The sequence below is a fragment of the Salmo trutta genome, chromosome 2 (assembly GCF_901001165.1).
Source record: "Salmo trutta chromosome 2, fSalTru1.1, whole genome shotgun sequence".
Lineage (NCBI taxonomy): Eukaryota > Metazoa > Chordata > Actinopteri > Salmoniformes > Salmonidae > Salmo > Salmo trutta.
The window spans coordinates 10,266,421-10,279,133 of record NC_042958.1 but is presented as its reverse complement, the minus strand read 5'-3'; the positions used below and the strand labels follow the sequence as shown (position 1 = coordinate 10,279,133).

Sequence of the window (12,713 nt, the reverse complement as noted above, 5' to 3'; positions counted from 1 at the left end):
CAGAGCTAGCTAGCCAAAGATAATTACCGTGTCCATTTCCATGTCCATGTGTGTGCATGCTGACCTATTGACCTCTGCCCCTGTTTTCCTGGGAAGGCCTGAAGACCATCGTGGGTGCGCTGATCCAGTCAGTGAAGAAGCTGGCGGACGTGATGATCCTAACCGTTTTCTGCCTCAGTGTGTTCGCCCTCATCGGCCTTCAGCTCTTCATGGGTAACCTGCGACAGAAGTGCGTACGCAGCATGGCGCACTGCGTCAACAACACCCTCAACACCAACACCACCTTTTTCTGCAACAACCGGACGTGGTCCTCACTCAAAGACTTTATTGCAGACGAAGGTGAGCACTGTGTGTCAGTTAAAAGCCTGTTTAATTGATTCATGAATGTATCACTTATTTAAAATGTTGACCCTATTGAGAGCAAAGATTTGTTATGTTTGAGGAGACTGAAAATAGTCAGCCAGTCAGCCAACCAGCCATTGTTAGTTTGCCAGCCAGCCAGTCAGTTAATTTGTCAGCCAGCCAGCCAGTCAGTTAGTTTGTCAGCCAGCCAGCCAGTCAGTTAATTTGCCAGCCAGTCAGTAAGTTAATTTGTCAGCCAGCCAGCCAGTCAGTTAATTTGTCAGCCAGCCAGCCAGTCAGTTAATTTGTCAGCCAGTCAGTCAGTCAGTTAATTTGTCAGCCAGCCAGTCAGTCAGTTAGTTTGTCAGCCAGTCAGCCAGTCAGTTAATTTGTCAGCCAGCCAGCCAGTCAGTTAATTTGCCAGCCAGCCAGTCAGTTAATTTGTCAGCCAGCCAGCCAGTCAGTTAGTTTGTCAGCCAGCCAGCCAGTCAGTTAATTTGTCAGCCAGCCAGCCAGTCAGTTAATTTGCCAGCCAGTCAGTCAGTTAATTTGTCATCCAGCCAGACAGTCAGTTAATTTGTCAGCCAGTCAGCCAGTCAGTTAATTTGTCAGCCAGCCAGTCGGTCAGTTAGTTTGTCAGCCAGTCAGCCAGTCAGTTAATTTGTCAGCCAGCCAGCCAGTCAGTTAATTTGCCAGCCAGTCAGTCAGTTAATTTGTCAGCCAGCTAGCCAGTCAGTTAATTTGCCAGCCAGTCAGCCAGTCAGTTAATTTGTCAGCCAGCCAGTCAGTCAGTTAATTTGTCAGCCAGCCAGTCAGTCAGTTAGTTTGTCAGCCAGTCAGCCAGTCAGTTAATTTGCCAGCCAGCCAGTCAGTTAATTTGTCAGCCAGCCAGCCAGTCAGTTAATTTGTCAGCCAGCCAGCCAGTCAGTTAATTTGTCAGCCAGCCAGCCAGTCAGTTAATTTGCCAGCCAGCCAGTCAGTTAATTTGTCAGCCAGTCAGCCAGTCAGTTAATTTGTCAGCCAGTCAGTTAATTTGTCAGCCAGCCAGCCAGTCAGTTAATTTGTCAGCCAGTCAGCCAGTCAGTTAATTTGTCAGCCAGTCAGCCAGTCAGTTAATTTGTCAGCCAGCCAGTCAGTTAGTTTGTCAGCCAGCCAGCCAGTCAGTTAATTTGTCAGCCAGTCAGCCAGTCAGTTAGTTTGTCAGCCAGTCAGTTAATTTGTCAGCCAGTCAGCCAGTCAGTTAATTTGTCAGCCAGCCAGTCAGTTAGTTTGTCAGCCAACCAGCCATTGTTAGTTTGCCAGCCAGCCAGTCAGTTAGTTTGTCAGCCAGTCAGCCAGTCAGTTAATTTGTCAGCCAGCCAGTCAGTTAGTTTGTCAGCCAACCAGCCATTGTTAGTTTGCCAGCCAGCCAGTCAGTTAATTTGTCAGCCAGCCAGTCAGTTAATTTGTCAGCCAGCCAGTCAGTTAGTTTGTCAGCAAGTCAGCCAGCCAATCAGCCAATCAGCTAGTCAGTTAGCCAGCCAGTCTGTTTGTCAGCCAGTCAGTTACTATTAGGAGACCTCTCGTCTATTGGAGTTTTCCTGTACTGGACGGTTGAGCTTTGTGCCAAAATGAGAACCCCAACGAATACTCTGCAGTGGGCAGTTATATTTGATATTTGAATATACAGTATATTATATATACAGTTGAAGTCGGAAGTTTACATACACTTTAGCCAAATACATTTAAACTCAGTTTTTCACAATTCCTGACATTTAATCCTAGTAAAAATTCCCTGTTTTAGGTCAGTTAGGATCACCACTTTATTTTAAGAATGTGAAATGTCAGAATAATAGTGGAGAGAATGATTTATTTCAGCTTTTATTTCTTTCACCACATTCCCAGTGGGTCAGAAGTTTACATAGACTCAATTAGTATTTGGTAGCATTGCCTTTAAATTGTTTAACTTGGGTAAAACGTTTCGGGTAGCCTTCCACAAGCTTCCCACAATAAGTTGGGTGAATTTTGGCCCATTCCTCCTGACAGAGCTGGTGTAACTGAGTCAGGTTGTAGGCCTCCTTGCTCGCACACGCTTTTTCTGTTCTGCCCACAAATTTTCTATGGGATTGAGGTCAGGGCTTTGCGATGGCCACTCAAATACCTTTACTTTGTTGTCCTTAAGCCATTTTGCCACAACTTTGGAAATCTGCTTGGTCATTGTCCATTTGGAAGACCCATTTGCGACCAAGCTTTAACTTCCTGACTTACTTCCTAACCCTAACCACACTGTAGCTCAGTTGGTAGAGCATGGCGCTTGCAAGGCCAGGGTTCTGGCTTCGATTCCCATGGGGGACCAGTATTTAAAACGTAATAAAATGTATGCACTCTACTGTAAGTCGCTCTGGATAAGAGCGTCTGCTAAATGACTAAAATGTAAAAAGAAAAAAGGATGTCTTGAGATGTTGCTTCAATATATCTACATAATTTTCCATCTCATGATGCCATGTATTTTGTGAAGTGCACCAGTCCCTCCTGCAGCAATGCACCCCCACAACATGATGCTGCCACCCCCGTGCTTCACGGTTAGCATGGTGTTCTTCGGCTTGCAAGCGTCCCCCTTTTTCCTCCAAACATAACGATGGTCATTATGGCCAAACAGTTCTATTTTTGTTTCATCAGACCAAAGGATATTTCTCCAAAAAGTATGATCTTTGTCCCCATGTGCAGTTGCAAACCGTAGTCTGGCTTTTGTATGGCGGTTTTGGAGCAGTGGCTTCTTCCTTGCTGAGCGGCCTTTCAGGTTATGTCGATATAGGACTCGTTTTACTGTGGATATAGATACTTTTGTACCTGTTTTCTCTAGCGTCTTCACAAGGTCCTTTTCTGTTGTTCTGGGATTGATTTGCACTTTTCACACCAAAGTACGTTCATCTCTAGGAGACAGAACGTGTCTCCTTCCTGAGTGGTATGACAGCTGTGTGGTCCCATGGTGTTTATACTTGCGTACTATTGTTTGTACAGATGAATGTGGTACCTTTAGGTGTTTGGAAATTTCTCCCAAGGATGAACCAGACTTGTGGAGGTCTACAATTATTTTTCTGAGGTCTTGATTTCTTTTTATTTTCCCATGATGTCAAGCAAAGAGGCACTGAGTTTGAAGGTAGGCCTTGAAATACATCCACAGGTACACCTGTAATTGACTCAAATGATGTCAATTAGCCTATCAGAAGTTTCTAAAGCCATGACATAATTTTCTGGAATTTTCCAAGCTGTTTAAAGGCACAGTCAACTTAGTGTATGTAAACTTCTGACCCACTGGAATTGTGATACAGTGAATTATAAGTTAAATAATATATCTGTAAACAATTGTTGTAAAAATGACTTGTGTCATGCACAAAGTAGATGTCCTAACTGACTTGCCAAAACTATAGTTTGTTAACAAGAAATTTGTGGAGTGGTTGAACAATGAGTTTTAATGACTCCAACCTAAACGTATGTAAACTTCCGACTTCAACTGTACATCACATGCGACTTGTAACAAGACTAAGCAATTAGCCTATTCAAATGTTTATCTGACTACATAAAGATAATAAGCAATATGTCAGACACTATGGTTGAGTTACAGTAATAGAACACTATAATTGAGTTACAGTAATAGAACACTAAAGTTGAGTTACAGTAATAGAACACTATAGTTGAGTTACAGTAATATAACACTATAGTTGAGTTACAGTAATAGAACACTGTAGTTGAGTTACAGTAATAGAACACTATAGTTGAGTTACAGTAATAGAACACTGTAGTTGAATTACAGTAATAGAACACTATAGTTGAGTTACAGTAATAGAACACTGTAGTTGAGTTACAGTAATAGAACACTGTAGTTGAGTTACAGTAATAGAACACTATGGTTGAGTTACAGTAATATAACACTATAGTTGAGTTACAGTAATAGAACACTATGGTTGAGTTACAGTAATAGACAATGAAAAAATGTCTGAGAATGGAATTCTAAATACAAGTGTATTTAATTACTTTGTAAAATGAGTGGATTCACATACAAGGAATAAAGCTTACGTTACAAGGCATTAACAACATTACAAGGCATTATTCTAAGCATGGTGAGAGAGAGAGAGAGAGAGAGAGAGAGAGAGAGAGAGAGAGAGAGAGAGAGAGAGAGAGAGAGAGAGAGAGAGAGAGAGAGAGAGAGAGAGAGAGAGAGAGAGAGAGAGAGAGAGAGAGAGAGAGAGAGAGAGAGAGAGAGAGAGAGAGAGAGAGAGAGAGAGAGAGAGAGAGAGAGAGAGAGAGAGAGAGAGAGAGAGTCAATGTCTTGTGCCTTGGCTCATAGGAGAGGGAGAGAAAGAGAGAGTGTAGGCCAGCCCAGGTCAGGAACAAAGAAGAGAGATAACAATGAATCTAAGACCCTTTTATAAGCATCTGTTGTTTGGATTCAAAATCTGACTTGTTGACCAATAGCATTACTGTTGAGTTAACTTCCAATCAGATATCAGACCTACATGATGTAAAGACTGGCACAATCTAATTAGACTCATGAAATGGTGTGGGCGTGCCTCAAGTTTCTGTGACGTTGTGTTTTCACTCAAGGCTATGTGTGTTGTTGACTTGTGATAGAATATCCTTGGAATATGAGACAGTGAACAACACTGCAGCAGTAGTTTAATGGTATTACTGCCCTCAAAGTGACTCTTCTTATCAGCTGTATGCAACGATGCGTGTGTGTTGTCTTCGGAACACCTCAGTGTCTCTCCCACCCACATTTTGTCTCACCTCTTTGAAGCAGAGGGTCTGTTGTCTTTACATCATGTAGGTCTGATGTCTGATTGGAAGTTAACTCAACAGTAATGCTATTGGTCAACAAGTCAGATTTTGAATCCAAACAACAGATGCTTATAAAAGGGTCTTAGATTCATTGTTATCTCTCTTCTTTGTTCCTGACCTGCGCTGGCCTACACTCTCTCTTTCTCTCCCTCTCCCATGAGCTATGGGCCAAGGCACAAGCCATGGTTTCTTTGTCTCTGTTAGCGTGTAAGATTAACGTGCTGTAATATAGACCTGGTTTCAAACAGTATTTGAAATCTTTCAAATACTCTCAATGCTTGATTTAGCCTGCCTGTAGGGCCACATTGGCAGAGTTTGTACATTTGGGGCTATTAAATTGGCTACATTGTGCCAGTCAAGCTCAATCCAGCACAGTGAAAGTATTTTACTGATTTCATCTAGTTAAACTCAGGTCTGGCTCTCATACTGTCGTAGCGATTGACGTTTCTTAACTGCACTAATATGGTCACGTTGTTGGTCGTGGGTCTCTTAGCTTTGGATGAGTCTTGCAGTTGTTGTGTGACAGTGGTGTCAACAAAACGCTACTTGCAGCTATAACATGACATGTTTGTAAGGGATCATTTGTAGCCTAGAAAAAAGTCCCACACAGCAGTTCTGAAGCTTGTCATGGGCACGCATGACATGGCAGAGTTCCATTCCAGTGTCCTCTTTACTGCACTATCCAAACAGGCAGTAACAGAGACAGCCCTGCAGCGATTGCACAACTAGAGTGGGTCCTCCCTCACCGACACAGATTATGGCGTGCTTACTTTTGCTGCACAACACTGATGTGGGGCAGATGTTTAAATGGACAGTCGTTCCTCTAATCATGAATGGTCACGTGACCGGACTTCGTATTTCATATTTCAAGTTATTACATATTTCATGATTGACATTTTCATATGACTTCATACAGTTACATATGTGTAGATGAGTCAGAGGGTCACGGACATTTTTACATTGTTCAAAGGCTGTGCTTCTCAATCCTGGTCCCGGGGACCCAAAGAGGTACACATTGTACGACGCTTAAAGATGACAGTACATGAGACAACCAAACCAACAAGGCGTTTCCTGAGATTGCGTCTACTGTTTTTTTCTTTAAAACAGCAATAATGTAAAATGTATAAAAAATACACAAAACACCCTTATCAAATTGTAAGACTCATCTTTCAAAAACATATCTAGTCAATCTGCACAGTACAGTGGTGAAATGTGAAAGCTGTCGCTGAAGAGTGGCTCTGGGCTGTCACTGAAAAGTGGCTCTGCGGTCCGGCTTTTGTGTGTGTGTGTGTGCGTGTGCGTGTGTGCATGCGTGCGTGCGCGTGTGCGTGTGTGTGTTGGAGAGGTCCCTGGTCCATAAAGGAGGAACATTTAAGGCCATGCTGAAACCAGGAATGCCGACAACTGACGGAGGGTTCGGGCCGCCTGCCAAAGTGCCAGTCAGGCGAGCCCTTCTCCAGCCCCTCTCCTCCTGCGGCTCCTCTCCCAGCCCCATAGTGGTCTAACGGCACTCAAACCCTCTAGAGTGGGACAGTGAAGCTGAAACACTGTGAAAAGGAGGCGAGATAAAATGGAGGAACGCTTAGCATGAAGGAGCGTTGGAGTGGACATGGAGCCTTCTGGACTTGTAATCTCTTAGTGTGCTCTAGTGGGAGTCGGCAGCAACACAGTCAACGGGTTATGCTATTGCTATTTATTCTTTCATTTCCATCCCCTTCAACTTCAAGCAGTCTCTGCTATCCATCACCTTACACAAATGTAAAATGTCCAAGGCAGGCCTTGGTATTGATCCCTAAAAGCTCGGGTGAAACACAGAACAAAACCTTTTTCTTAATTTGATAAATGGCTAAAATTGTACGTCCAGTGGGTTATTTAAGGGTGGACTGATGTAAGATCAATGTTGATGCCTTATGATTAATATAGTCGATAAACGTCTTTCCCCAACCAGGGCAGGAGTTCTGGTCATAAGGTCTGAGTGCCACTGACAGAAGTTTGACTTTGAGATGAAAATGCTTGTAGGATCAGCAATACTAGGGCCATGTAATCAAGTTAATCCATTTAATCAAATTGATCACTGTAATCACATTATTAATCAAATCCAGGTCTCATCCATTATATTCTTTTTTTATTTTTGAAAAATACTACAAAGTGTATTCAAATGAATCCTTGTGATCAAATGAATCGAATCCAGGCCTCTTCTGTTATTTTCTTTGATTTCAGATAACTACTACAAAGTGGAGGGAGCGAAGGATGCCTTAATATGTGGGGACGGGAGTGATGCTGGGTAAGTGACTCTACTCTTTCTCGTCCTTCCTTTGCTCTTCTTGCTATCAGTGAAGAAAAGCCAGAGATTATGAATGTGGGTTAGAGTGATGATAGCCTGGTCCCATTCTGTACGTGCTGTGGCCAGCTCTCCTCTTGTTAATCTTGTTTTGCATGGCTGAAGCCCAAACAGACTGGACCACCAGGCTAGTGTAACGGTGGCTTGTAGATGGTACAACCATAGCCTCGTGAACCATAGCCTCGTGAACCATAGCCTCTTGAACCATAGACTCATGAACCATAGACTCATGCTGTATACTCTAATCTAGTACATGCCGTTGAGCAATACCAAAGGACGTCACGAAGGGGCCCTGAGGTTAAGGTTTAGGTGGCTGAGGTGATGCCTGTCGCTGTGTGGCTTAGTCAACAGAGATAGCCTGGCTCTGAGGGTGTGAGTCAGCAAAACGGAGTGATGGCGACCGATGGTGACTCAGCTGCCCTCAGGCTGTAGAGAGACGAGACCATGGGCTTATCATCCACCACCCAGCCTGTGAGAGCCAGTAGGCTTTAACAAGAGAGTGGGCCTTGACAGTGATGTTAATTATGGTTGTGTTTATTATGTGCCTGAGGTGGTTTCCCCAAACTATGCTTAATAAGTAACCTTGTCTTGGACGGGAACACTTGTGTTAGCTCCCAGAGCTAATGCCTTGTTTAGGCTTTAGCTCAGAGGGATAATGCCTTTTTGAGTCGTGCGGATGGCACTGGTGTTCTAGGCAGTAGTCTTACAGGTCCAAGAAGGACTGAATCCCATAGTTTTTAAAAAATATTTATTTTTTCTACAATTCATGATTATCTCCCACATTGACTGAAGTGAAATTAAATTGACCTAAACCCAACTCTGATGTATTTTGGACCGAGATTTGTAATGGCGAGGGGAGGTACTCTATTTTGGACTGAGATGGGAGTGGTGATTCGGAGAACATATGTGTTGCTGCTTGGCTGTGACCTCTAAAATCCCTCAGAGTTTACGGTGTACATTTTAGGAGACCAAGCGGCAGTTTTTTGTCCACAGTAAAGAAGGAAATGAGCCTGGACATAACTACACTGAGTACGCAACAGTGAAAAACATTTGTCCATGAAAATGTGGCATCTTCTTAGTCAAGAAATAACATCTAAGTCACTTTCACATACAGACAGACGTGGAGACAAAGGGGCTGTTCATTGCACATGATATCTGTGTTGTCCCAAACCCTCTGATGCAGGTCTGAGACATTCTCAGTCTCATTCTCAACCCGGCTACTCATCAAATGACTGTATTGTCCATAGACATAGAATTAATGAATACCCTTAACACTAGCACGACCCGTCCCACCGACACTCTAATCCTGTAATGCAAAGTGCTTTTGGAGTAGCGGGCAGGAGTGGCAGGAGAGGAGTTCTTGATGCCAACGCTGCCTGGGCAAAGATCTAGGAATTTACAAATGTAAATAATACCCATCTGTGTTCTGTTGGGTGCCAAGCACAAATGTTCCCCACTGTTTCCATGTTGATTAGAAATAAGGCTCTGTTTCTGGTCTGGTATTGATATTTGAACTGTAATGGGTTCAAATACATGGTTTGTGTTGGTGCAGGACATTATTGGAAGGTGTCAGTGGTGGAAAAAGTACTCAATTGTCATACTTGAGTAAAAGTAAAGATACCTTAATAGAAAATGACAAGTAAAAGTGCAAGTAACCCAGTAAAATACTACTTGAGGAAAAGTCTAAAAGTATTTAGTTTTAAATATACTTAAGTATCAAAAGCAAATGTAATTGCAAAAATATACTTAAGTATCAAAAGTATAACTCATTTCACATTCCTTATATTAAACAAACCAGACGGCACGATTTTCTTGTTTTGTTTAATTTATGGATAGCCAGGGGCAAACTCCAACACTCAGATATAATTTACAAACTAAGCATTTGTGTTCAGGGAGTCTGCCAGATCAGAGGCAGTAGGGATGACCAGGGATATTCTCTTGATGAGTGTGTAAATTGGACCTTTTTACTGTCCTGCTAAGCATTCAAAATGGAACGAGTACTTTTGGTTGTCAGGGAAAATGTATGCAGTAAAAAGTACATTATTTTCTTTAGGAATGTAGTGAAGTAAAAGTAAAAGTTGTCAGAAATATAAATAGTAAGGTACAGATACCCCAAAAAACAAAGTAGTATTTTAAAGTATTTTTACTTAAGTACTTTACACCACTGGAAGGTATCCATTATTGGAAAGCACTTGTTATCAGTATGAATACATGGATAAATGTATTAGAAACAGATCAATCAGTAAGTTACTATACTGAATATACATTTAAACGCAACATGCAACAATTTCAACGATATTACTGAGTTATAGTTCATAGAAGGAAATCTGTCAATTGAAATACATTTGTTAGGCTCTAGTCTATGGATTTCACATGACTCGGCATGGGCGCAGGCATGGTTGGGCCTATCCATGGGTGGGCCTGGGAGGGCATAGGCCTGGGAGGGCATAGGCCACTTGGGAGCCAGGCCCACCCACTGCGGAGCCAGGCCCAGCAAATCTTAATGAGTTTTTCCCCACAAAAGGGCTTTATTACAGACAGAAATGCTCATCAGTTTCATCAGCAGTTTGGTGGCTGGTCTTGGACGATACCACAGATGAATAAGCCGGATATGGAAGTCCTGGGCTGGCGTGGTTATATGTGGTCTACGGTTGTGAGGCCGGTTGGACATGCTGCCAAATTCTCTCAAATGATGTTGGAGGCGGCTTATCGTAGAGAAATTAACATTAAATTCTCTGGCAACAGCTCTGGTGGACATTCCTGCAATCAGCATGCCAATTGCACGCTCCCGCAAAATTTGACATCTGTGGCATTATGTTGCGTGACAAAACTGCACATTTTAGAATGGCCTTTTGTTGTCCCCAGCACAAGGTGCACCTGTGTAATGATCATGCTGTTTAATCAGCTTCTTGACATGCCACACCTGTCAGGTGGATGGATTATCTTGGCAAAGGAGAAATGCTCACTAACAGGGATGTAAACACATTTCTGCACAAAATTTGAAAGAAATAAGATTTTTGTGCATATTGGAAAATTTCAGGGATCTTTTATTTCAGCTCATGAAACACTGGACCAACACTGCGTTTATATATTTGTTCTGTATAGATTCAATTATTCCTAAAAAATAAGATGTCATTGTTATTATTTCGTGCCTGCCTAAAGTCACACTTTTGCCAGATTTGAAGAGTATCATTTAAGTGGTTTTATGAGCTCTTTGAACCAGTGATCTGACATTGTTGCATCATATCAAGGTAATAGTCAGGTCGGGTCATGCTCACAGACAAAATAGTCCCCACTTTCAATTTCATCTCCTACTTTTATACTTACAAGAGAAATATGGAAAATGAATACCAACAACATTGCGCCCATGTCTTTTCCAGGAACTCACACAAGCAATCACACAGGCAATCTCCATCTTATATGAGCAAAGGATGCACTGACACATGATGCAAACCACTTCCAATGCCCTCAATGCCCGTGATGCTAGCTCATGCTTTCAACTTCCCCCTGCCACAAATGTTTGAAACATTATCTTAAATGCAGCTGTAATTGACAAAGTGATATCATCAACATTCAAATCTTTTTTTTGTTTATTCCTGTAAGACTGGGAATATATTGAACATACAAAGACATTCGGGTTGTGAGTTATTGGGAGGCTGTCTAACGGGAGAGCGGTGTAACGGTCCATTGGGGTGAGTTATGATGGGCTGGGGACTCGGTGAATGTAACATCTGCCTCCAGCTACAAAAAGACAAAGGACAGATCTGTCTGTCTCTCTGAGAGATAACGGCCAATCCAAACGCACGATACAGCTTGTGTCCACGAATGATAAAACAGACAGACTCTCAGCTTTGTCTGTCTATTGCATGGTGATTGGTCACCAAAGCTCTGATTTAGTCCCCTTATTTTAGCCATTGATTCAAATTTAAATGGCACAATAAAGGATTTAAATCCTGTGGCCTTGCATGGCCTTACATTATGTCTCACCTTTATTTTTTTCAATGTGTTTTTTTTCTCCAAAATCCAAACACCCATCTAAGTGGTCAGAGGCTTGAACTTCCCCCCAAAATATTGACTGGAAAATACAGTGCATTTGGAAAGTATTCAGACCCCTTGACTTTTTCCACATTTGGTTACATTACAGCCTTATTCTAAAATGGATAAAATAAAGAAAAGTCCTCATCAATCTACATACAATACCCCATAATGATCAAGCAAAAACACGTTTTTAGACATTTTTGCAAATTATTTAAAAGAAAAAACTGAAATATCTTATTTACTTAAGTATTCAGAACCTTTGCTTTAAGACTCGAAATTGAGCTCCGGTGCATCCTGTTTCCATTGATCATCCTTCAGATGTTTCTACAACTTGATTGGAGTCCACCTGTGGTAAATACAATTGATTGGACATGATTTGGAAAGGTACACACCTGTCTATATAAGGTCCCACAGTTGACAGTGCACGTCAGAGCAAAAACCAAGCCATGAGGTCGAAGGAATTTTTCGTAGAGCTCAGAGACAGGATTGTGTCGAGGCACAGATCTGGGAAAGGGTACCAAAACATTTCTGCAGCATTGAAGGTCCCCAAGAACACAGTGGCCTGCATCATTCTTAAATGGAAGAAGTTTGGAACCACCAAGACTCTTCCGAGAGCAGGCCTCCCGGCCAAACTGAGCATCGGGGGAGAAGGGCCTTGGTGACCAGGAATTCGAAGATCACTCTGACAGAGCTCCAGAGTTTCTCTGTGGAGATGGGAACCTCCCAGAAGAACAACCATCTCTCAAGCGTTTACGGTAGGGTGGGCAGACGGAAGCCACTCCTCAGTAAAAGGCACATGACAGCCCGTTTGGAGTTTGCCAAAAGGCACCTAAAGACTCTCAGACCATGAGAAACAAGATTCTCTGGTCTGATGAAACCAATATTTAACTCTATGGCCTGAATGCCAAGCGTTACTTCAGGAGGAAACCTGGCACCATCCCTACTGTGAAGCATGGTGGTGGCAGCATCATACTGTGGGGATGTTTTTCAGCGGCAGGGACTGGGAGACAAGTCAGGATCGAGGGAAAGATGAACGGAGCAAAGTACAGAGAGATCCTTGATGAAAACCTGCTCCAGAGTGCTCAGGACCTCAGACTGGGGAGAAGGTTCACCTTCTAACCTGACAATGACCCTAAGCACACAGCCAAGATAGTGCAAGAGTGGCTTTGTGACA

At 42.6% G+C, this 12,713-nt stretch overlaps 1 protein-coding gene across 5 annotated transcripts in view; it reads left to right on the top strand.

The window, feature by feature from the left end:
* The window catches only part of LOC115150314 (sodium channel protein type 4 subunit alpha B-like), a 181,173-nt gene that overhangs the window by 57,245 nt on the left and 111,215 nt on the right, over positions 1-12,713 (top strand). For all 5 annotated transcript variants that reach the window (XM_029693503.1, XM_029693512.1, XM_029693476.1 and 2 more), the window contains 2 exons: positions 97-339; positions 7,381-7,444. In XM_029693503.1, coding sequence (XP_029549363.1) covers positions 97-339; positions 7,381-7,444 — 307 coding nt within the window. The remainder of the gene's footprint in view (positions 1-96; positions 340-7,380; positions 7,445-12,713) is intronic.